Source organism: Dendrobates tinctorius, unplaced genomic scaffold, assembly GCF_039654945.1.
Source record: "Dendrobates tinctorius isolate UK_male_01 unplaced genomic scaffold, ASM3965494v1 ptg000016l, whole genome shotgun sequence".
NCBI classification, from domain to species: domain Eukaryota; kingdom Metazoa; phylum Chordata; class Amphibia; order Anura; family Dendrobatidae; genus Dendrobates; species Dendrobates tinctorius.
Genome location: NW_027361684.1, coordinates 55,353,499 through 55,380,000, shown reverse-complemented (window position 1 = coordinate 55,380,000; position 26,502 = coordinate 55,353,499). Strand labels below are relative to the sequence as shown.

The following is a 26,502-nucleotide window of genomic DNA, read 5'->3' as shown; positions in this document are numbered from 1 at the left end:
TAAGCAGTTCACATAAAAGAATGTAAAGGATAAAAAGCTATCCGAGCTGGGACGAGAGCAATATATTGACGCCTAATGCACTGCGCTTCCTAGTTTTAAAACTGGAAACCGCACGGAGAAGAATAGACTGGAATCATTATCTGTTGGGTTGTAAGAGATAACCCCACGCCTGCATTTACAACCAGATAAAACACGTATTTACCACCCCGGTTTGCATTAATTAAAACTTCCTCCCGCTGTTGCCACGAAAAGGTCACTGTACAGTGAATAGAAAAAAGCAGTCCGACGTGAAAAGCAAACACATCTCCTTAGCTTAAAAGCCACTTGAAGGCATGCTGGTAATCACTGCAGGATTTGGAAAGTTTACTGATCAGTTTTCAGCACGGATTATGATTTTTTTTATCCCCTTGGTTTCCAGGAATAGGCTAATGTACAGTATGAGAAATGCAATTGTTTGCCCTGTAAGCACTGCTGGTTCCAGCCAGTGGTTTCCAGTAATGCCGCTATTACACGTGCCGACAACTCGGGAGGAAAGTATTATGTCAATTGACTTACGCAATCCTCAAGATGAAGCAATTATTACTTAACTGACAGACACCGGGTGTCATACATGAAAGAGTCTATGAATCACCACCCAGGTTACACGCAAACTGCCTCTTTAGAGAGGATGAGGACTTGAACTCTATAGCGCCACCTGTTGGAAGCAGCGATCCTACAAGTCATTATCGACCCTTTATCGAGTCTTGCAATATGACTTAGGATAAAAGCCACATCAGAATATCAATTTGCAGACCCGGTGTTTCAGGGTATTGCCCCTCAGGAGTGCAAAATATGAGAACTGATTTGGCTGGGTAAGACCCAAGTTACAAAACACCTGTGTGTCATATAGAAAACTCCAGTATATTTCAATTTCTTTTAGTCGATAACATTTCTTTCCTTGTTACTTTGCACTTAGAATCATAGAATGTTAGGGTTGGAAGAGACCCCCAGGGTCATTGTGTCCAACCCCTTGCTCAATGCATGATTCACTAAACCATCCCAGACAGATGTCTGTCTAGCCTCTGTTTGAAGACTTCCATTGAAGGAGAACTCACCACCTCTCGTGGCAGCCTGTTCCACTCATTGATCACCCTCACTGTCAAAACGTTTTTCTCTAATATCTAATCTGTATCTTCTCCCTTTCAGTTTCATTCCATTGCTTCTCGTGTCCCCATGTGCAAATGAGAATAATGATGATCCCTCCACACTGTGACATCCTTCCAGATATTTGTAGACAGCTTAACCCTTTTGGAGTTTTAAAGAGGATTTCTAGGTAAAAATATATATATTTTTTGTTAGGCATCCACATAGTAAATATATAAAAATGAGACAAGCATATCTCCTGCAGCTCCGGCTTTGTCTCTCCAGTGCTGCCCTTGATCTTTATTGACACAGATGAACCCTGTGATTAGCTGCAGTGGTAATTTGCTGTAGTCGAACCATCATCACTACTGCAATGTCAAAACAGAACAGGAGAGAGGCAGCGCAGAGGTTAAGTATGGCTCATTTTGTTATTTTTACCATGCCTATAAATAAAAAAAGGCTAACATTACAAAAACAAACACCTTTGCAATTTATCCTTTATTAAAATAGTCTCAAGATTTCAAAATCAGATAGGATTATTAAATGTATAGTTTACGGCTCATTACTTAGGTAGCTGGCCACCACTACTGTCTATCAAGTGGTCGGTGTCCTAGGTAACCAGGGCAGCCCTTACAAGTTCTTTACTATAGAGATTGCAAGTGCTGCTCTGAAGCTGGTGGCATCACTGGTTAAGGTCACATCCAGGCTCGCTGCACTCCATCATGGGAGAGCGAACAGTTCAGTTGAGTGACGCAACAACGCCACTGGTCCAAACTGTCAATCACCAGGAATTAACCACCCTCTCCTCTGGAAAGCCAGAAGCTTGGAGACAGGGAAGCATTGTAACTCTGAAGATAGAGCGTGCATCATCGCCTTTAACTGAAACAGATCTTCGTGTTGATGCAGATTATATGAACTATTGATTGACATCTTCTAGTGTCCACATATATCCATATTCTGTATTTTCTTTCTAGTAATTGTAGACATATCCAATTAGGATCGACAAGGCAAGACGAAAACAAATCAGTAGCATTGTTCATTGTGTCCCTGCTTGCGTAAGCACATCAACATAGATACTATTACATATTGCACGTTTCATATTAAAAGGGTTGTCTATGATAAGATGTCCCCTTTAATACAATTAGCACATGTTATGTAGGGAAGACATTGTACATGTATTCCTATCTGTGGGTGTCAAGATCCTGAATTTGATGTTTGTGTTCTGCTGTCGGCTTCTTTTTCTGCCGAGCCACAGGATACATACCTTTCCTCTGGGTGTTTGGGGTCTGCTTTTCTGGCTGCAGTCTGCTTAGCTTATCACAGATATTTTCATTTGTTCACCTATCACCTTTTGGGTGCAGCTTTATATTCTGACTCCTAGCTGGCGTTTCCTACTGGTGATATATTCATTTGGCTGTTCTGACATTGTGTTAATGTGTATTAGTCTGTGAGTTTGGAGCTAAGGGTTTTCACCTTGCTGTTTCTTTGCTATAATTTGCCCCTATCCTCTGTTTGTCATTAGGCCTTTTAGGCTAGAGTTGACATCTCCTAGTCTGTGGTTAAGGCTCTCACTGCACCCGCAGGCACCACTAGGGACTGCAGAGTCAGGATATCTAGTTTGTACAGGAATCGACAGGGTCAGTTGCAGTTTTTAGTACATAACCTATTCTCCCGAGTGAGGAACTACATAGGGATAGCAATACTAGGAGCTGTTAGGGGCATTAAGGGTGAGCCGCCACTGAGTGGGAGCACCATTGTGTAATCCTAGGATGCCAACCTCCGTGGTCAGGTAGGGACAGACCAGGATCAGAGGTGGGCTTTTACCAGTGTGAACAGGGATCTGTCAGGTTCAGCTATTTGTCCCCCTGGTTTGTATGTTACCTGTGTGTTTGTGCAGTCTAAGGGCCCCATCACACATAGCGACGCACCAACAATCCTGACAACGATATGACATTGTCAGGATCGCTGGTGTGTCGCTACAAGATCGTTGGTGAGCTGCCAAACAGGCAGCTTCACCAGCGATCAGCACCAGCGACACGCGGGTAACAAGCGACGCACGTCGCTTAGTTACCCACTGTGTACCTTAGTTACCAGCGCGCTGGTGCAGGGAGCTGGTAACCAAGGTACACATTGGGTTTATAAGCGGCGCGCGGCACTAAGAAACCAGATGTGCACCTTAGTTACCAGCGCCAGCTCGCTGGTCTCCCGTCTGCCACACGCAGCGATGCGTGCTGGCCAGCGGGAGACCAGCGATCAAAAAAATGTCCTGGCCATTCCAGGACGATCAGCGATACCCGGCAGGGGGGCTGGTCGCTGGTGTCACACACAGCGATCTCGCTGGTGAGATCGCTGTTGCGTCACAAAACTCGATAGCGAAATCGCTGTGGGGGCCATAACCATGGACAGAACTGTATAGAGAACAAGTGGAACAGAATGATAAGTAGGTTTGTTGTAAAAGATTCAGTAAAACTTGTATTTTACTTATTGAAATCCCTGGTGTTTGTAGGTATTATAGTCCAGTACCGGGCTGTCCTACTGAATAAATTTTAAATAAAACTACATTACACAATTTTTTTTATTGTTTTTCTTCACAAAAATACATGCATTTAAGTAAAAAAAATGCTCCATTTCCTTTAGACAGGTTTTGTTTTCCAAACAATTTTATTAACATTTTATAACAGAGCATACATAAATGCAATATCATGAGGCATTCATGACACATGAAAGAAAAACTAAAAAAACACAACCAGACTATAAATAATAATAAGAAGAACTCATGGAAACATTTCCAGCCAGCGAGACCATTTCTTTATAAAGGAAGGAAGACAGCCATTCAGCAATGCCAATTTTTGCTCATATGACTTATGTAAAGTCAGCTTTGCAATAATATCGAGTGAAGAGGGCACTCGAGTGGATTTCCAATAAAACACAATTTCATTTTTAGAAACCAAAAGTAAATGAATAACCAATTTCCTAACAGAAGAATTCAAATGACTTGCATCCAACGAGAGTAGGGCGAAATGAGGAGTCAGTGAAAAATCTGATTGATGTAAAATATGAGAAATAAGAGAGGAGATGTCGTCCCAAAAATGCCGAAGACGTGGACAAAACCAAAATAAATGGGAAAGGCTACCATGATGCCCGCAATCCCTCCAACAGAGAGGGGAGGTGGAAGGGTTGATAAAAGCTAGACGAGATGGCGAGTAGTACCATCTCGATATGATTTTAAAGTAGGACTCATGGAGAGCCATAGACATGGTAGCAGAATAGGTTAGAGACATGGTCAGTTCCCAAACATCTGGGGTAACAGAAAAATTCCCATTTTTTCATATATGGGGATTTTATAAATGCAGAATCGTTGTTGAACCACTGGTAGATATAACGAGTGGACCAAAAAATATTATGGCCTGAGTTGCTTAAAATATTGACCGCTGGCTCCGATAGCGGAGGGCAACGAGTCACCAGTGGAGTCAAAAATTCTTTCAACAAAGTAAAGTGTAGAAAAGCAGAGGAGGGAACCCCAAACCTATTCTTAAGATGAGAAAAAGATACGAATTTATGACCATCAAAGATGTAATTTAATTTAGAAATACCTCAGTCAACCCAAGCGAAATGCAAATTGAATGAATAAACAGAGGCCAGAAAAGAGAGAGGAAGCCTCAACAGGAGTTGAATCCTAGAAAAACCACTCTTAAATTTAAAAAACTTCCTCCAAGCCACAATAGCAGCCATAAAAATTGGATGATTAGACTGAGATAAATGCTTAGATGTCAATAGATTCAAAATAAGAGAACAAGGAGGGGAATTTTTATTAAAATAAAATTCCAAGTCCGCCCATGAAGGTATATGGCCAGTTGACCACCAACATAGACTTTGCTTAATAAGATTAGAGTAATAATAAGCTGAGATGTTAGGCAGTCCCATACCTCCACGTAACTTATGTTTGTATAACTGATTCGAAGCAATACGGGCCTTTTTATTTCCCCAAATAAATAAATTAAGGCGTGTCTGCAGACTAGTTAAATAAGAAGTGGAAAAAAGCAGGGGAAGGGATCTGAAAACAGAGAATTTTGGGAAGGAATATTGATTTGGCTACTAGACCTTTTTTCCCACCAGGACAATTCTTTGTCCGCGTAAAAATTAAGGCCTTTAGAAATGGAGGCAATTAGGGAATCTAGGTTAGTGGAAATCAGAGATCCAAGGTTTCTAGAAAACCGCAGACCTAAATAAACAATATCCCTCTCCGCCCAACCCCAAGAAGAGACAGCCTTTATACTCCTGATTTGAGAATTGGTGAGATTAAATTGGAAAACTTTGGATTTGGACTCATTAATCTTAAAATAGGAAAGGGAGGAACATGTTTGAAGAAGGGATTGTAAATGTGGAATAGAGGAGCAGGGATTAGTGAGAGACAGGAGGACATCATCAGCATATAGACTGATCTTAAACTCCTGACGATCTGTTCGAACACCCTCTATGGAGGAATGATCTCTGATTAATTGGGCTAGCGGTTCTATTGCAAGGGCAAAAAGCAATGGAGAGAGGGGACAACCCTGCCGGGTACCATTAGAAATTGGAAATGGGGATTAAAAGTGATTATTAATGTAAATTTTTGCTTGAGGGTCAGAATATAAGGCCATAATTTTGGTGATAAAGTCTAAATTAAATCCAAATTTTAGTAGGGAGCATCGGAGAAAGGTCCAATTCAAGCGATCAAACGCTTTTTCTGCATCTAATGAAATTAGAGCAGAAGGAAGTTTTCAGGAATTGATTAACTTTATAATATTCATCAGCCATCTGGTCCCTTCAATGGATTGCCGATGTTTGATAAAGCCAATTTGGTCCGTGGAAATTAATTTAGGCAGTATAATATTAAGACGATTAGCTAAAACTTTAGAATAAATTTTGAGGTCAGTATTTATTAATGAAATGGAACGATAATTAAGAATTTGATCAGGATTAGTATTGGGTTTGGGAATTAGTACGACTGTAGCATCTAAATTTTCCCTAGGGAAAGAACCAACGGACGCAGCGGCATTAAAAAGTTTAGTTAAATGGGGGACAAGAATGTCGCAGAAAGACTTAATAATTCTTACTATAACCATCGGGACCAGGGGCTTTATATGACTTTAATTGACTAATGGTGTCACCAATCTCTTCAGCAGTCAAAGGAGCAGATAAAAAATCTGCATCCACAGAGTTGAGATTTGGAAGGTTAACCGAAGATAAAAAATTATTAATAGAGTCCGCATCTGGAGAGGGAAGAGAGGGATCAGACCTCAAATTATACAGTTGATTGAAATATTTCGCAAATTCATTTGCAATGTCTTGTGGGTGGGTGAGGGATAATCCCTTAGGAGAAGTAATTTTGTCAATGCGGTTGCGTACTCTAAGCTTCTTTATTCAATTAAACATAAAACAGGTGGGTTTATTAAGGGACATGTAATGATGAAATTTTGATTGCTTTACTGCTGAATCATAGAACGAAAAAATTGTGGCCCTTAATTCATTTAGAAGACGGGATAAATCAGCTAGAGATGTGGAGCTAGAGGGAGGATTCTTAGATAAGGACAATTCCAACTCTTTCTCCTTAATCAAAGCCTGCAAATTTTTAATGTTTTGACGGTTAAAATTTTTTATACGGGAGGAAATATGAATAAGAGTGCCTCGTATAACCGCCTTGTGAGCATTCCACTGGAGGAATGGTTTGGAAGGATCAAATATATTTTCTGAAAAATAAAAATTGAGAGATTTAGATATTTCCTCATGGTAATTAGGATTTTTAAAAATAGAAGCATTACACTTCCACAACTGCTGATTATTAACAGAGTGCCCCTCAACCAACTTGGTAATAACAGGAGCATGATCTGAAATAGATTTATTTCCAATTGAAACTGAGGAAAATCTAGGGAGAGAAAATACGTCTGACAAAATGAGGTCAATACGAGAGGCAGATAAATGAGAGTCAGAAAAAAATGTATATTCCTTTGAGGTGGAATTGAGACAACGAAAAACGTCAAAAAATTCATTAGTGAAAAGCCAATTATTTAAAGAAGGGAAATTAAGTCTACTGGAAAAGAGGCATCAAGCGTATTATCGGGTACCAAGTTAAAATCACCTAAGAGTAAAAGAATGCCTCTCTTTAGAAGTTAAAGTTTTTTTAGTAATTTGTTCAAAAACCTAATTTGACCTTTAGTAGGAGCGTAGATATTGACAATGGTATAAAATTGGGAGTCTATAGAACAGACAAGGACATGAAAATGACCGTTCACATCAACCAATTCCTCCAGCAGTTCGAACGACAAGGAGTCCCTGACTAGGGTCATGACACCTGCCTTTTTAGAGGGACCCGAGGCCTCAAAAATATGAGGGTAATTTTTTTTTAGGGAAAACGTGGAATGATTATTAATTTTGAATTTAGTCTCATGGAGGCACACGACATCTGCTGCAGATTTATTAATTTCTCTCTGAAAGGAAAAACGTCTATTTGGACTATTAAGCCCCTTAACGTTATAAGTAACTAATGTAAGTACCATAAAAAAAGAGAAAAATTGGCGTTAAAAAACAATCACCAGCTGGAAAGTGTCAAAAAAGAAAACACTACAAAACTAAATAACCAAAGAATAAGTACAGTATTTTTTGGACTAGAAGACGCACCGGACCATAAGACGCACCCCAATTTTCAGAAGGAAAATAGGGAAAAAAATAATAATGTGTCAAATGGGGGTCCGTCTTACAGTCCGAATTCAGCTTACCTGAGAAGGGATCCGGCACAGGTTGAGTAGTCACAGGGGTCATTCAGTGGTCCAGGCTCGTGTGGTGGCGGCTCTGTGCTGGGGCAGGTTGGTTGTGGTGGGGCAGCTGCGCTGGGGCTGGGGCAGGTGGGCTGTGCTGGGGCAGCTGTGCTGGGGCAGGTGGGCTTTGCTGGGGCAGCTGTGCTGGGGCAGGGGCAGCTGTGCTGGGGCAGGGGCAGCTGTGCAGGGGCAGCTGTGCTGGGGCTGGGGCAGCTGTGCTGGAGCTGGGGCAGCTGTGCTGAGACTGGGGCAGCTGTGCTGGGCCAGCTGTGCTGGAGCAGTTTTGCTGGGGCAGCTGTGCTGGAGCAGCTTTGCTGGGGCAGCTGTGCTGGGGCTGGGGCAGCTGTGCTGGGGCAGGTGGGCTGTGCTGAGCTGGGGCAGGTTGGCTCTGTGGGGTGAGGGCGGCGGCGGGCTGTGCTCCGGTGCAGGGGCAGCGGCTCCGCCGACATTTCCTCGCAGCCCAGAGGCCCCCGCACATCCCTTGCTGGCCGCCGCCGAGATTTGAATCTCGTCCCCCGAGATCTGAACCTGCGCATGCGCCGTCCCCGGACCGGAGGCCATCTTCCCGGCGTCCTTGTTCCCGGAGGCCACCGCAACATGGCGGCGGCCAGCAAGGGATGTGCGGGGGCCTCCGGGCTGCGAGGAAATGCCGGCGGAGCTGCCGCCCCTGCACCGGAGCACCGCCCGCTGCCACCACCGCCCGCTGCCACCACTGCACCGCAGAGCCCCGCCCGCTGCCACCACCGCACTGCAGAGCCCCGCCCGCTGCTACCACCACACTGCAGAGCCCCGCCCGCTGCCACCACCGCACCGCAGAGCCCCGGAGGTTAGTATATAGCGACCATAAGACGCACCCCCCACTTTCCCCAAAAATTTTGGGGGAAAAAAGTGCGTCTTATGATCGGAAAAATACGGTACAAACTTAAAATTGTACAGTGTTAGAACCCTAAGAGGGAAACCACAGAAAATGGTTCTCCTACTTGCGCTGGAGGAAAAGTCCGTGCAGCGCAAGGCTAAGGAAACCCTCATTAACACCTATATCAAATAGACAAATATACAAGCTAAGCACAATATTAAATCATATAATATCAGATAACCCATAGACACACACCACAATAGGCTCAGGTGACATGTCCTGGACCAGCAGAAAAAATTGTAGGAACAGAGGACAAGACACCCCGAGATTTCAGAAATTGGAACCCCTCTTCAGATGAAAGAAAAGTTGCATTCTTCCCTCTGTAATTAAAAAAGAGGCGTAGAGGAAAGCCCCACTTATAAGGAAGGCCTCGCTCCCTCAACACGGAGGTCAGTGATCGAAAGTGTTTCTGACCTTCTATAGTTGCTTTAGATCAGATCAGAAAACAACTTTAGATGGTGATATGGTTCCGGGAAACCTCCCTTAATTTTGACCAAATTCTGAATTTTCTCTTTTATGTGGTAGAAATGAATTTTCATAATTACATCCATGGGTAGGTCTTTAGGGATGGAAGGAGGCTTAGGAAGACGATGGATACGATCAATGATAAGATCCGTATCCGAAAGATTGGGAATCATCCTCCTAAAAACTCCCTTAACATAGTCAGAAAGCTTGACGGGTGAAATATCTTCCGATATACCCCTGATTTTAATATTGTTGCGGAGGAAGCTGTCCTCCAGATCCGCCAATTTAAGTCGACCCTGGTGTATCTCAGACTTGGACTCCGAATGGTGTTTTAGAGATACCGTTTGTGATTTTTCCAATTCCCCCAATCTAGACTCATGGTTATCCAACCGAGCAGTAAATTGTTCAAGAGTGTCTTGAAAAAGCTTTGTTTGGTTAGCCTTGTCGATACACATCCTGGAGTAGGGTTGGGGGAAGAAGAACTACAATTCTCTCCCGAGGAATTGGCACTGGAAGACCACGTACTCCCCCACCCGAGGGACCCTTCCTCTTTGAAGAGGAAGAAAGATCCAATGTCTCGGTATGAGAATTTGAGGAAGATCTCCACTTAACGTTGTCAAATAAGCACCGTGTGTGTCACGCTCGTGCTGAATGGCGCGAACCGGGGGGTTGTGGCCCCACTGTGCCATAAACCAGACTACCCTGGAAGGGGCGTAACTACGGCAGCTACCTCGGTCTTCATTGGAGCCTCTGATGGTGAGGTCAGGCTTGTGCGGCAGGTAGCTGTCGGGTGCCACTCCAGGGTGGTGTCTGGCTGTGGCTGCTGATCCCACTCAGGGACGTCACTTGGAGAGGTGTGACTAACAGGCAGGCTGAGACACTGGGCAAGCAGGCACGGCTGAGACACAGGGCAAGCAGGCACGGCTTGGTACACTGGCAGGCAGGCACGGCTTGGAGACACAGGGCAAGCAGGTGTGGTGTATGAAGGAACAGGTTTGAACGTGTTCACACAGGAGGTGCAGGTATGGATACAGGCAGAAAGGAGTGGAATATGTTGGAACAGGTTAGGAACTGAGCCGCAGGAGTGCGGAATAGACGGAGCCACAGGAGTGCGGAGTAGGCGGAGCCGCAGGAGTGCGTAGTAGGCTGGGCTGCAAGGGAGCCAGGCAGGCAGAGCGGCTAGGGAGCCGGGCAGGCAGAGTGGCTAGGGAGCCAGGCAGGCAGAGCGGCTAGGGAGCCGAGCAGGCAGAGTGGCTAGGGAGCCGGGCAGGCAGATCGGCTAGGGAGCCGGGCAGGCAGAGCGGCTAGGGAGCCGGGCAGGCAGAGCGGCTAGGGAGCCGAGCAGGCAGAGCTGCAAGGGAGCAGAGCAGGCAGAGCTGCAAGGGTGCAAATGCACAGACAGAGCTGCAAGGGTGCAGATGTACAGACAGGGAGGACACAAGGAAAGACACAGCAGGGAAGGAAGCCACAGACAAGGAGAAAGGGAGACTAAGGTAGGACAGAGTACAGACAAGGTACTGGGACCAAGAATCAAGGGCCAGGATATTCAGCTTCCTAGCAGGCAGACAAGGTACAAAGCAAGGCAAGAAGTACTCCTCCAGAGAAGGAGGAAATACACAGGACAGGGCCTGGCTTCCTCAGCAGCAAGATACTAACTGAGATTAGACATTGCACAGACAATGTTTCAGTGGGTGTGGTGGAACTAAATAGTCAAGGTGATTGGTCAGGGACAGATTAGACTGGTGCACCCTGACGGCATAAGAACCAGAGTTCTGGCACCGCCCCCTATACATACATAGCCAGGAAACATACAGGAGAGCAGAGGCACAGAGCACAGGACTGGCAACAGACAGAATTCACAGCATGACCCGGAGCAGTGAGTAAGTTGATGTGCGGGGGAAGGGAGGCCATGCAGTGACGCCAGCAGGGTTGTTACAGTGTGGACAACGAGAGACACATTGTCGGTAGAAAGCTGCGAACAGTCTCTGTCAATGGGAGAACAGGACTTAAGCGGACTCAATAGATTAACCGTGTCCCTGGAAGAACCACGAGGAGACCTGAGTTCTTTAATTTGCTTTTGTCCTCTAGAGACGCCTGTAGTTTTAGCCATAGGTAATTTTGAGTTGAAAAGACTCATTTTGCCAAGTGATATAACCAAGAACTGAGAAAGAATAGAATAGTCACTTTATATTAAATAAATTAACCCGGGAGATAATGTCAAAGAAGTGTATAGGGTTTACTAAAATTTTTTATTTATTGTTTTATATATTTTGTTGTTTTTTATTATGTTTTATTTATTATTTCTTGTTTCCTCTCTCCCCTCTCCCTCCAATTTATATATTAAATATTATAATTATACTTTATAAACTTATTATTTAATTTTAAATAATTAATATTATATAGTATATTTGTTATTTATATATTAAATGAGCAACAATCCCCTATACCAATCAGTATGATGAAGTATGTGTACACACTTTTCAATGCAAGAACAGCAAATAAAGCAACATCAAATATTGAGTTCAAACCCTCCAAAAAAATGGCCGCCCCCAGCAGCTGCGACACTAGATCCACCAATAAAATGGCCGCTACTATAGGAGGCGACTGCAGTCCCCCACAGCTTCCAGACAGGCTGCAATCAACGGCGATGTCACAGGCAGAGGTGAGGAAGCCTGTGGAGCAGGAGTATACAGCGATCCGTGCCTGTCACAGCCAGACACGTCAGGACAATGCAGCTGGGGATCTCACTTCATTCAGAAGAAGGCCCTGGTCCAGGGATGATGTCACAGGAGGAGGAGCAGCCGAAGTATAGAGGAACAGGGCGAGCTGACAAAGGAACTTCTCGGGCAATGTGCCCTGGTAAAACAAATTCAAAAAAGATCCAAAGCCCCCCGGTCCATCAGGGGCAACTCCATAAATGGGGATACATTTTTATTCAATTTTGAGACCAGAAAAAAAAAAAAACACATATAGCGGTGACGTCACTGGGAGGGAGGGAGGCGGCACCTGGAGCAGTCCCAATCCAAATCTTCACCTGCGATGTGCCCAGGCAAAATAAAGTTAAAAGGGGGTGCAAACCCCCCCGGTTAGACAGGGGCAGACCTATAGAAGATCACAGGAGGGGTTCCAATGTATTTTGTGACGCTACCCGAATAGCGGTGACGTCACTGGCAGAGGAGGATCCGCAGCGCAGCAGAGCCCAGCGGTCTGTGGGGGGAATTTCCACAGCAGTGTGTCCAATGAAAGCACACACAAAAGAGATCCCCGACCCCCCCGGTCCACAAGGGGCAGCCCCAAAATAAGAGATAAAACCAGTCTAGTTCAAATTTGATCACAGGAAAAAAAAACGCTTATAGCGGTGATATCACTGAGAGGGAGGGAGATGGCGAATGCAGCGGTCTCAGTCCAAGTCTTCACCTGCAATGTGCCCAGGCTAAACAAAATTAAAAGGGGGCGAAAACCCCACGGATGGGTAGGGGCACACACACAGAAGGTCCCAGAAGGTGTTTCGATATGTTTTATGATACCCACCGATTAGTGGTGACGTCACTGGAAGGCAGAAGATGGCGCCCAGATAAATTTCTGACAGGATCTTCACCCCCGCTGTGCCAGGGCATAACACAGTCAAAAGGGGGCTAAAACTGCCTGGTTGAACAGGGGTACATCCAGAGAGGGTCCAAGAGGAAATCTTCCAATAAATTGGCGCAATATCAAAATAACGAAAATGTCACTGAAAATTGATAAAAGCTCAAAAAGTAAAAAAAAAAAAAATTGTGTGAAAATGAATATAAATCCACACCAATGTGATGAAAGGTGAAAAATAAAATATTTATAAAGGAAAAAGAGGCAGTCTTTGAGTCTTTTTTACCTCAGACAGGATCTTTCACAGTGACACGGCATCAACCAACGCCATTTTAGCAGGCCGCAGTCTTCGTCACAGGATAAAATGTCCTAGGTATATCCGATTTTGACAGGAAACGTCTTAAAACGTGCCAAACAACTTGCTGAATAAAAGTAAGTATGCATGAGAGTGAAAATTTAGAAATATAGTTGCGTAGTCAGTAGCTGTAGAGGGTTACCTCAGGAGCACGCACGCAGTTCGACTTACATCACCTGCGCCTAGGCCACGCCTCCTTAGACAGGTTTTGTAACACATGGTTTATCATGGGCAAATGTTCTTGAATCTAAGCAGATGTGAAGTCAACGCTGTCAAAAGCAGTTCATACAGTATGTTGGGTTTTAATGGCTTCAGAATTGTATGCAAATACCTACAATAGACTTCTATTAAGTCTTTGGCAGCAGGCGACACTGTAAGGTAAGAGCAGAGGCAACAGAATGTTCCCATATTTTATTTATTAACCGGATTAATTACTCAGCTTAAGGCACAATGTTTATTCCGCTAAGTAGTGTTCTAGTGGTTTAATTATTAGTACCTGGCAATAAATTCTGCGAAAGAATATTCAGTGTATGTCTGTGCTGACTTATCGCTCCAGGCTGTGCGATTATGCTGGAGGCAGTGACTTACGGGAAGCCTACTGCCACAGCAAGGACAGAATGTAAAATGGGCTAAAGACCTTCTTATAATTATATATTAGTCCAGTAAAGATAAGCCGTGCGATTATGTACTCAGCAGCTAATGAATAAAAGGAAGCCAATGAGAAACCCAAGGAAAAAAACGAGCCAAATGTTTGTGTTTTCTCTAGCATCATGTTGTATAAGTTTTGTGCTCTCCGCATCCTCAATGTTTCTACAATGTAGCAGCCAGTGGCTATTATCTCCATATATTTTCCCACACCAGGACGTATGTTGGCCATAGCTCATTGCTCCCTATAGGTGTAGGTTGGTACTGAAAGAATCCTGACATTGGATCACTTTGCCCAGAATATGTAAGAAAAAAAAAAACATGAATCAATGGACAAAGCTAATAAAGAATAAAATACGTAAACCCCAACCATAGTGTACAGGGGATCAGCACTGATCAGTATAGTAGAGACTGGTATTTTTTGACTCCCAAATACTTTTATTCTTCAGTTGTATTATCCATCTGAAGTATCTTATTAGGGGAATAGGATTTTCTTTTCTTAAGATGCATTTACTGCACGATTATCGTGAATGAGCGTTCCTAGGTGCACTTGTTTTATGACAATCGAACAGTATAAATAGGTAGCTGATCGCCCAATGATCAGAAAGATCCTTCGTCAGGTGATATGATCTTTTGATTTAGAAAAGGATCATCATTTTCAGCATTGCATCGTCCTGTTTAAACAGGACCTGTGCTGCCAAGAACAGTGGCAGCCAATGCGCCCGGTTCTGTGCGCATGTGAAGAGCGGTCTGCCTGTACAAACAGGCTATGAAATGACCGGCGGTCAGCATACAAGTAGCTAATTGGCAGTCATTTAGTGTGATTTATGGACCATCAGCCTTTGTCGTCACATCCACTAATAGATGGATGAAGTAGTTGGGCAGACATGCCGTCCACTCCAGTAACAGGTAAGATTAGTATTCCCTCCGATGTGGTATACATGACACTTACGGCGGTGGTCAGGCAGGTGTGGGGATAAAGCCTTTGTTACCGGTAGACAAGCAGCTGCCTGATGCTTTACAGCGATTTACAGGAGCTTTACCAATTTATAGTTGCTGACATTTAAATGCAATTTCCTGCTTTAGTTATGGTGCAAAAGCCATGGAGGGGCTAAAACATGAAAAATCTTTATCAGTGCGTTTACCAACTTCATATTATATTCATATTACAGTGTGCTGTGAAAGTATTCGGCCCCCTGGAACTTTTCAGCCTTTTCCCACATATCATGCTTCAAACATAAAGATACCAAATGTAAATTTTTGGTGAAGAATCAACAAGTGGGACACAATTGTGAAGTTGAACGAAATTTACTGGTTATTTTAAATCTTTGTGGAAATTCAAAAACTGAAAAGTGGGGCATGCAATATTATTCATATACCAAAAATAGACTACTTAATAACCAAAATTTACCAAAGTGTTGTTTAATTAGACAATTTTTATTGATTAAAGACACCAACAAAAGATTTATTTAAAAACAATTTTTTTAAAAAAAGCATATTAGAGGAAACAGGTCAACATACACTATCAAAGTATAGTAACCATGACCAGGCCATATAATATCTCCAATGATTTAAAAATAGTTGATATAACCATATATGATAAAGTTCCAGTGCTCATGTGCAAACTGTTGAGTGAGGAAGCAAACGTGTGAAACGCGCGTTGGAGTGCGAGGTCACAGCGTCTACATGAACAGCATGAATCCAGGTCGGTTAAATTAACCTTTGTTTATCATGACTTAGATTTACTTTATATTATCATCATGATTTAGATTTACTTTATATTACAAATGACTATTCACTTTATAGATTTACTTAGAATATGGTGACACTTGGTCTATTATTAGTATAATATATTAGCAACAGTTTTCACATGAGCACTGGAACTTTATCATATATGGTTATATCAACTATTTTTAAATCATTGGAGATATTATATGGCCTGGTCATGGTTACTATACTTTGATAGTGTATGTTGACCTGTTTCCTCTAATATGCTTTTTTTTAAAAAAATGTTTTTAAATAAATCTTTTGTTGGTGTCTTTAATCAATAAAAATTGTCTAATTAAACAACACGTTGGTAAATTTTGGTTTTTAAGTACCGTAGTCTATTTTTGGTATATGATTCTAGTGTGTCTACTTAAATAAATTATGATTTAGTATTTTAGGGTGAATATAACTGTTCTCCTTTATTTGGAATAAGTGCAATATTATTCAGCCCCTTTTCTTTCAGTGCAGCAAACTCACTCCAGAAGTTCATTGTGGATCTCTGAATGATCCAATGTTGTCCTAAATGACTAATGATGATAAATATAATCCACCTGTGTGTAATCAAGTCTCCGTATAAATGCACCTGCTCTGTGATAGTCTCAGGGTTCTGTTTGAAGCACAGAGAGCATCATGAAGACCAAGGAACACAACATGCAGGTCTTGTTGCCGTGGGGTGTCAGCTGTCACATACAGCTGACACCTGCACCTGATCACCACGGCACTCAACGTGAGACCGCGGTGATCATGATGCTGTACTAGTACTGCTGCGGGCAGAAATGCAGTTCCCGCAGAGCAGTACTAGTACAGGGAGGGTCGGAAAGGGGAGTGTGAGGTGGTCTGAGACACGCCCTCTGCCTGCTCTTTGGTCCAGGCTGCTGCTCTCGCCCTCCCCTGCAGATGTTTCTCCTTAGATTGTCTCACAGGAAGTCACTGCTGAATAATTTCTGATCCAAAAAGATGGGAATTATGTCATTTCTGATCATATACAGAGATAAATCAGCGTCTGTAAATCAGAGCCTAAGTGGTCCTTTCAAAGTAAATTTTGTTATTTTACCAGAGCAATTTACAGTGCCTTGCAGCTGCCATTTTACTTGGGTCCGCTGCATCCTGTATTAGTGCAGATGCATTTAGGCCTGTCTGGTTTGTATCTGAATTTTTTGGAGGATTTTTTCCTCTTTTTGAGGTTTTCATGTTAGAGTAGGACTGGCAAGTGTAAGGAACTTTGACGCAGTTTGCCAGCTTCCGTATTAAGGCCTTAATATCAACCAATACCTTACATATATTGGTATGTTTTTTGTGCACTTTTTATATTTCTTTCAGGGTGCAGTTGGGCCCAAATGGTTCTGCAAACTTGTGGCCTCTGTTCACACGGGATGCATTCTAGTTGGCACTGGGCAGCCCCCCTATATGGTGTTACTAAGAGGTTTGAACCAGAAGCCCTGCATTCCCTGTGTGAACACTGCCACATGCAGATTATTTCTTCTGCACTGGTGTGCCACACGGCCAATCCCTGATTGTAGGCTGGCTGTTTCATTTGGTATTTATGCACCTGTGCAGCTGCCAATTTACTTGGGTCCACTGCATCCTGTATTAGTGCAGATGCATTTAGGCCTGTCTGGATAGGTATCTGAATTTTTTGGAGGATTTTTTCCTCTTTTTGAGGTTTTCATGTTAGAGTAGGACTGGCAAGTGTAAGGAACTTTGACGCAGTTTGCCAGCTTCCGTATTAAGGCCTTAATATCAACCAATACCTTACATATATTGATATGTAAACAAATTATTTTTTTCAAACAGTGTAATTATTGTACATGTTATAAAAGAATATAAATTTGGTATCACCATAATTAGGGTGGCTCACAGACTAAAGGGCCTGTCACACTAAGCGATATCGCTAGCAATATCGCTATAACTTGTGACGTTATAGCGATATTGCTAGCGATATCGCTATGTCTGATACTTACCTACGACCCGCTCCCCCGCTGGTTATTGCTGATCGCGCGAGAACGTCCAGGACTGTTTCTCGTTGTCAGCTTCCTGCAGCGCTTCCTGTGGAGAGACGAGCGACGAGCGTGGAGCCGGGCGGGAGGACGCAGGATCGCCTAGTGTGACAGGTAAGTAGCGACCCCCGTCCCCAGCGATGTCGCTGGTGAGATCTGCCTGTGTGGCAGCTCACTAGCGACCACTTAGCGATGTACCAGCGATCCTGACCGCGTCATATCGCTGGTCGGGATCGCTGGTACATCGCTAAGTGTGACAGTACCTTAAAGCTATTTGTGCGCCACCTGAATAGCAAAAAATCTAAAACAGAACGTTTGTGTTCTTTATATGTCTCTCCATATATAGCTAATAAAAGTTAGGTAATAAGTTATACGTACTCCAAAATGCTGCCACAAATACAACTCACCCTGAAAAAACCCAAGCCCTCATATAGCTATATTGATGAAAATATAAAAATACTATAGCTCGTGTAATGGGACAATAGAAAATTCAAAAAAAAAAAACGACTGTATTTCTAAAGACCCAAAATGGGCAAATCCTGAAGGTGTTAATAAAAATTGTGATATATACAAAAAAGTAAAACAAAATTAAACACAAAAATGTCATCAATAAGTTATTTTCTGACGGTGGGCTCCCTTCCCTGCTGGGACAGCGGTCGCTTTACATTTACTACTACAAATCAAGCTAAGTATAAATGACTCCCTCCTCTAAAGATAAGCACTATCAAAAGAAGGCGGAATTAAAACATCTGGAAAAGACGGCCCGTGTAAGAACTCTGGAAATGTATGGTGGATTTAGAAGGAAAAACACGGAATGCTCAGGGGAGAAGTGGGAATAAAATAAAAACAAAAACTGGACACTTGACTTGGCGACAGGTCAACATTAAAGTGAGACATTGCATGACAAGAGTAAATGCTGGCAGCTGTAATATATCCAGAGGATCGCATGGAACGATGATGCAGCCCGGGGCTAACAGTGCAGCGAGAGGCTTTTATCCCATGTTCATATAATTACAGAAGGATACACACTGACAAGCCCCATACAGTGGGTGCAGAAAGTATTCAGACCCCTTTAAATTTTTCAATCTTTGTTTCATTACAGCCATTTGGTAAATTAAAAAAGTTATTTTTTTTCTCATTAATGTACACTCTGCATCCCATCTTGGAGGGAAAAAAAAAATCAGAAATGCAGACATTTTTGCAAATTTATTAAAAAAGAAAAACCGAAACCTTTTAAATGACTTGGTCTCATAAGTAGCATTTGGGTATATGGACAAGTGAACCGTAGCCATTACTAATCGCAGGGCTCATATCTGGAAAAGCACAGGGACGTTGTAATAGGATTTGTTCTGGATTCTTACCAAGAACGGCATTTATTCTATTTTATGCCAGCTTACTGATCTCTCACTTGAAGCCCTAATCATTGACTGGGCTTCATTTTTTCCGTATCCTACTCTACCAAAACAATATCCTCAATTTGAACATTATCTCCGAGCAGCTGGAGGAGTATGTACACTTACAACTTTTGCCACCAAAGTAGCTAGTACGCAGGCATGCACTGTCATGTTACACCTAGGATCTCATTGTTAAAAAAAGAAGAAAAAAAAAAAAATTACACCATGGGTATGTTTATTTTAGGTGGTGCTCTATAAGCCAGGTTCAGATGTGGGCATTTTCATTCACAAATCTCAAATGATTTTCATCTATATGCCATCCATATGTCTGTATTTTATGTCCATGACACACCAGTGTGTGATTTTGATCAGCCAGGATTTGTGCGGCATCATCCGTACGTCACATCACATGGGTGACGTCGTGGCAGCTTTGAAAAATCAAATACTGCGCTGGGGACGCTAGAATGTAAGAGCCTCAGGGGTCTCCCATCTAGCCACCAGATAACACTGATTTGGATGTTGAAACAAAGTCCCGCAAATTGATCCATTCTTCTCTAATCCAAGTGATGTAACTTTTTCTCGCACTGCCATAAACTTTAATGGGCGAGAGTCAGCTGAAATACGGATGAGAATAGTGCACGCTGCCATTTTTCTCACATAGACTACCGGTCCATGTGAAGAATTGGTCATCTGGACAATTCTACTGAATTACATTAGTCAGTCTGATGTCAGATTTTTACTCAGGCAGATACAGCTCAGCGTTATGGAAATCAGTATACATTGTGCCTAAGCCTTATTTATAGGATACGTGGAAAAGAGGTGTAGGCGTTTCTATTACAGAGGTATTACCATCGCTTACACATATAGGCAATGTAGAGTAGACATGGATGCCGCCAATGGGAGCAACATCAAGAATAAAGCCTCTTTAGGAGCCTCTTTCAGGGTAAAGAAAGTGGGAATTCCCATTGAAAAGAGAATTCTGACCTCTCCACTGACATTGGTGTGCGTCAGGGCCTCATCCTAAGGAGAGATGCAGGTTTTATCGGCGTGACCTGGATCTACCATACGTTTATATCATATTCCCTGAATATATCAAACACATGAGCTGGGAATAACCCTTACATATGTAAATAGTGATGCGTTCACCTGGCTTGGTATATTTTTTTCAACTGGGTAGGAAAGTATAGCGGACCTGTTCCTCTGTAGATATCCACTGCAATAAAAAAAAAATATTGTCTGCTATATGTGTTTTTTTTTTTACTTACAAAGGGACCCTATGGGCAATGTTTGTCTTATAAGGCTTGAACGCTCTCTCAACTGGTCGCCTTGGAGCTTTTTCTTACTTACTATGTATACCAAATGTTTCACTCAGATATAATATGCATCAGAAAATTATGTAGGTTTTCTGGTAAAATAACAGACACCATAATATAAAAAGGGTCCTCTTACAGTCAGTAGGGACCTCATGGAGCAGCTTCCAGTTTTCATCTTCTGAATGAGTTCTTCTAACCAAAGAGAGTAAACTATTATAAATACTCGTAAACTCATGGGCGACACATCGCAGTGTGTCTTCCTCCGTAGTCAGCCGTCTCTTCTGAATCAGTATAGTAGTAAAAAGCCCCAAAGTCCCAAAATCGATAACCTCAATAAGGGATTCTTACCGATTGAGTGCGAAGGCATAATGAAACTTTATATTGTGCTGATCTGCCAAGTCACAAGTTGGCAGCATTTCCAGAGTTTCCACCAATTTGACCATGGCATCGTAATCCTAAAAATGAAACAAATGCTCATTTGCTGTATACACAGACCACACAAGAAAAACACCCCCCACATAAAGCGACCCACTGGGAGGGCTTATAAAAAAGAAATAAAAAGCAAACTGTTTGTATTGTGCGGGTCAGTATAAATTAGATTGCATCAATTGTTATCTGCTTTGAGGTTTTCCTTTTTCTTGCCAATATTTCATTAGTCAACTAATAGGCAATTAAGGCAGATTAACCGTTTTCCCTTGTGAATTATCAGGTTAACGTAAATCACAACCTCTCATCATCCAAACAGAGATGTCTCAGTGTACTGACCCAAGTAGTTTCCAACGCTAATTCTGACACTGGATTTTGAGGAAATGTTAAATTATAGTGAGAAAGAACAAATCACAGGGAAGATTAATCCAGCCGTGCTCACTTGTATCGAGAGCTGAGCGGTGATGTCCCATTACAGACCTCTGCTGTCCTGGTGCCCAAGCGGCAGATATCGTGCACCTGTCCTGTAGAGGTGATATCACCGGCCCCGGTCACTTCCGAATACAGAAGCGAGTAGAGCATCCTATCGTCGGCACACAGGTGGATGCTACTAATCAATGGTGGGATGGATACCCCGCAATCATACAGGACGGCGCACAGTCATCCTCTCCACAGAGTATCCACTACACTGCTCCATGTTCTGCCTTTTTCACAACTTCTGAAATGCTCATCACATTAAGGCCTCTTTCACACTTCAGTTTTTTGCATCAGTTCAAATCCGCCAAAAAGTCAGACAAGCGGATCCGTTCTCAACTGATGTGAACGGATGGCACAGGATCCGTTTTCAGACGGATCCTGAAAATGAGGAAATAGAGAGAGAGAGAGAGAGAGAGAATTTTTTTTGTCCGGCACCCAGAAAGAATTTCGGGTTAAATGAGTGTCTGGAGGATCCGCCAGAGAAAAAAACGTTACAAGCTCCGTTTTGAAAACTTTGAGGGTGCTGACGGACAGCAAATTTTGGCGGATCCTCAAAAAAAACGGATGCAACGGACAGCAATCCGTCACAATCCGCCATTAATGCAAGTCAATGGGGGAAAAAACGGATCCTCAAAAAAAAATTGAGGATCCGTTTTTTTCAAAACCTGGCGGATTGTGACTGATTGTAAAAAACTGAAGTGTGAAAGAGGCCTAAGCAGCTATAACTTGGCTAGGGGCGCAGTCAGACTGCTGTATTTCTCACGCGAGGATCGCATTGGAATGCTCGGACTGGCCGTCGGTTCTCCTGACTTGAGCGTGATAACTGCAGAGAAATACATGCTGTCACAAGCCGAATTGGGATGAAATTGTCCCATGTAGCCACACATACAGTGGGGAAAATATGTATTTGATACACTGCCGATTTTGCAAGTTTTCCCACCTGAAAAGAATGGAGATGTCTGAAATATATATGGTAGGTACACTTCAACTGTGAGACAGAATCTAAAAATAAAAAACAGAAGATCCTATTGTATGATTTTTTAAATAAATAAAAGCATTTTATTGCATGAAATAAGTACTTGTTCACCTACCAACCAGCAAGAACTCTGGCTCTCAGAGACCTGTCAGTTTTTCTTTAAGAAGTCCTCCTACGCTGCCCTCATTACCTGTATTAATTGAGCCTGTTTGTACTCATAACCTGTATAAAATACACCTGTCCACAAACTCAATCAATCACATTCCAACCTCTCCACCATAGCCAAGACGAAAAAGCTGTTTTAGGACACCAGGGACAAAATTTTAGACCTGCACAAGGCTGGGATGGGCTACAGGAGGATGGGCAAGCAGCTTTGTGAGAAGGCAACAATTGTTGGCAGAATTATTCGAAAATGGAAGAAACACAAGATGAGTGTCAATCGGCCTCGGTCTGGGGGTCCATGTAAGATCTTGCCTCATGGGGTAAGGATGATTCTGAGATGATCAGGAATCAGCCCAGAACTACATTTGAGGACTTGGCCAATGACCTGAAGAGAGCTGGGACCACAGTCTAAAACATTACCTTTAGTAACACACTACGCCATCATGGATTAAAATCCTGCAGGGCACGCAAGGTCCCCCTGCTCACACCAGCATATGTCCAGGCCCATTTGAAGTTTGCCAATTACCACCTGGATGATCCACAGGAGGTGTGGGAAAAGGTCATGTGGTCAAATGAGACCAAAACAGAACTTTTTGGTATCAACTCCACTCCGCCGTGATTGGAGGAAGAAGAAGGATAAGTACAACCCCAAGAACACTGTACCAACCGTGAAGCATGGTGGCGGAAACATCATACTTTGGGGGGTGCTGTTCTGCAAAGGGGACCGGATGACTGCACCGTATTGAAGGAAGGATGGGTGGGGTCATGTATCGCAAGATTTTGGCCAAAAACCTCCTTTCCTCAGTAAGAGCATTGAAGATGGGTTGTGGCTGGGTTTTCCAGCATGACAATGACAAGAAGCATTTCAAGGTCCTGGAGTGGCCTAGCAAGTCTCCAGACCTGAACCCAGTAGAAAAATCTTTGGAGGGAGATGAAACTCAATGTTGCCCAGCAACAGCCCTGAAACCTGGAAAATCTGGAGAAGATCTGTATGGAGGAGTGGCCCAAAATCCCTGCTGCAGTGTGTGTAAACTTGGTCAAGAACTACATGAAAGGTCTGACCTCTGTAACTGCAAACAAAGGTTTCTGTACCAAATATTAAGTTCTGTTTTTCTACAATAGAGAGAGAAAAGCTACTGACCAAACAAACGCAGGGATCACTGCAAAAAATACAAATTTTATTGGTAACAGATAGACAAAATCGTATAAACACATTTAAAAGTCATAAAAATGACACAGAGAAGCACACAGACTCATAATAGAGCCAGACAAGACTCTCACCTGATGGTAAGCATATATAACAAAAAGGCTCAAAAATATCTGGGGCTGACGAAGCCACCTTGCGGTGGCGACACGCGTCGGGCACTTCACAAGCTCCCCCCATGTAAGCGGTATTATGTAGGGACTATGCAGACAGGATCCAATCCTTGCTATTCTTCAGCTTAATCGGTCTATACCATGCTCTGGATACTTTGAATCGTCCTATATTGTGTGTCTGTATTATGCCCTATATTATTTGCATGGCCTCTTCTTTTTGCGTAGGCTCACCTTGATTATTGTATTCCTATAAGGTTCGTATATTCAATAGACCTTTGATTGTACATCATGCTTGTATTGTGTCCCACTCAGATGGAGGGGCCCATCCATGGTCTATTGTGATCTTTGCACATACAGGCATTTTTTGATAAATCATCATCATTCAGATATTTTTGAGCCTTTTTCTTATATATGCTTACCATCAGGGGAGAGTCTTGTCCGGCTCTATCATGAGTCTGTGTGCTTCTCTGTGTCATTTTTATGACTTTTAAATGTTTTTATATGATTTTGTCTATCTGTTACCAATAAAATTTGTATTTTTTGCAGTGATCCCTGCGTTTGTTTGGTCAGTAGCTTTTCTCTCTCTATTGTATATTTCTGGTTTATACTGACTGCTGCTGGATCACATTTGTTATTCAGTGGTGCCCTCCTGTGCTTCTATTTATAAATAAGTTCTGTTTTTCTATTGTATCAAATACTTATTTCATGCAAATGAATTATGTAAAAATCATACAATGTGATTTTATGGATTTTTTTTTTTAAAGATTTTGTCTCTCAGTGTACGTACGATAAAAATGACAGACCTCTCAATTTTTTGCCAATTTTGCAAGTTTTCCCACCTACAGTGTATCAAATAATTATTTTCCCCACTGTATAGCCAGCTTCACATGACAGGCCTGTGTGTAAAGGCCTGATACTCCTGGGTATCATGTACCCTACACAATTTCAACTACAATTTACACAAACACTTAAAAGGCAAACTGTCATCAAGAGAGATTAACCACTATCAGAAGAAAAAATTCCATAACCCCAGTACTTATTGAATGGTCCAAATCTGATTGTAGGACACTAGCCGGAAAGTCACGTGGTGAGTTTTTCCAGGGCAGCAGAAGTAAACATCTTCTCGATATATCTATTTGGGCTCGCTTCTGCTTGCGATTAAATTGGACAAATGCAATCTGATTAAATGTCTGATTGCATTTGTACCAATTTAATACTATGTTTCTGTTCTCAGGGGCATTTTCTTTTTCCTGCTCTGATCAGACAGGAAAAAAAATCGCAGCATGCTGCGACTGCATGCCAAATTCGGATCACACAAACTCATATAAGTCTATGGGTGCGTGTGAAACATCGCACTGCACTCTGATATCACCCAAGTGCAGTGCAATTCACAACGACGCTTGCAGCAGAGGAGATGGAGAAATTACTTTCTCCGTCTCCTCCGCAACTGAGCTGCAATCCTGTCATGCGAGAGGATCGGTGCACAGATCACTGACAATCGTCTCACTATCGCAGCAGAGCAGGAGCCGAGGGTCGTCAGCTCTCGCATCCGATGTGATACACTAGTGGGACCACGGCCTTTCTGTAACTATTCTTTGGTTTCTTCTTGGACCGTTACCTGAATATCTCGGTATGACAGAAGCAGGTTGATGACGATATCTGATGTCAGGACCTCAGTGTTGTCCATTCGCAGTTTTATGCGAGCTAGTTCTTTGGCAAGTTCATCTCCTTGGTACTTCTCCCTGGCCTTCCTGATGTCATTGAGCAGAGTTTCTTTGTAGTATGCACTATGAGAAATGAAAAAAATATTTTTCTTTTTTTTTTTCTTTAGAAGGAAATTATACTCTGATAGCTGTGCATATGTAGATATTTCTTGCAAAGCTGTATGTGTAATTCCCCATTTTTCATTTGGATGTGGCAGCTACCCCATCAAGTGGCACTTGACTCGGAGAAACCTCATTCTAGACATTTTTGAAAGTCCAAAAGGTGGGTGATAGCACATCAGTTTCTTAAAGGGAATCTGTCAGCAGGTGTTTGCTGTGTAATCTGACAGCAGCATGAGGTAGGGACAGAGACCCTGATTCCAGTGATGTATCACTTAGTTTACCGGGTGCAGCAATTATGATAGTCACATTTCCCTCTGATGCAGATCTAGCAGAGCTCAGTTGTTGACCTGTGTATAACCTGGACACAGCACAGCTCCCTGTGTGTACATTGTATAGTGACAGAGAGCTGCTGATCATTGCTGAGGGTGTGGTTGGACTAGGAGGCACCAGGCCAGTTGTCCTGCAGTGATAATCTCCTGCTGATTAAAAGCTGATTGTATTCAAACAGCAAAACACAGCCTAGTAAGTGACACATCCCTGTAATCAGGGTCTCTGCTCCTACAATATGGTGTTCTCAGATTACATACCAAAAAGCTGCTGAGAGATTCACTTTAAATGCTCTACGGCACAGACCAACTGAAGAATTACAGCAGGTAAATACAAGTCAGGCAATAATGCATTCATTAGTGTAATACAATAAAGAATACAAACGTATACCATTAGTGTAGAATGTGCGCTACAATCATACAACTAAGAATACACCTAAATTGCTATCATCAGAAAATGACCTATTGTTTAAATCAGGTTTTTGTGTCACATATTTATTTTTACACAATTTTGTCCAATTTTTTTTTCATACTATAATCTTTATTAACCCCTTCCTGACCAGGCAATATTTAGTTGTTTGTGCTTTCGTTTTTTCTTCCATCAGTCATAACTTTTATTATTCCAGTGATGTACAGTTGAAT

The 26,502-nt window shown here is 42.6% G+C and overlaps 1 protein-coding gene across 1 annotated transcript in view; it reads right to left on the bottom strand.

Annotated features, from left to right (window-relative positions):
• Positions 1 to 26,502, bottom strand: part of MAP3K15 (mitogen-activated protein kinase kinase kinase 15) — a 228,886-nt gene that overhangs the window by 100,505 nt on the left and 101,879 nt on the right. The window contains exons 5-6 of the mRNA XM_073565877.1: positions 25,327 to 25,495; positions 20,699 to 20,805 (exon numbers count right to left, since the gene is read on the bottom strand). Of these exons, the coding sequence (XP_073421978.1) occupies positions 20,699 to 20,805; positions 25,327 to 25,495 (276 nt within the window). The remainder of the gene's footprint in view (positions 1 to 20,698; positions 20,806 to 25,326; positions 25,496 to 26,502) is intronic.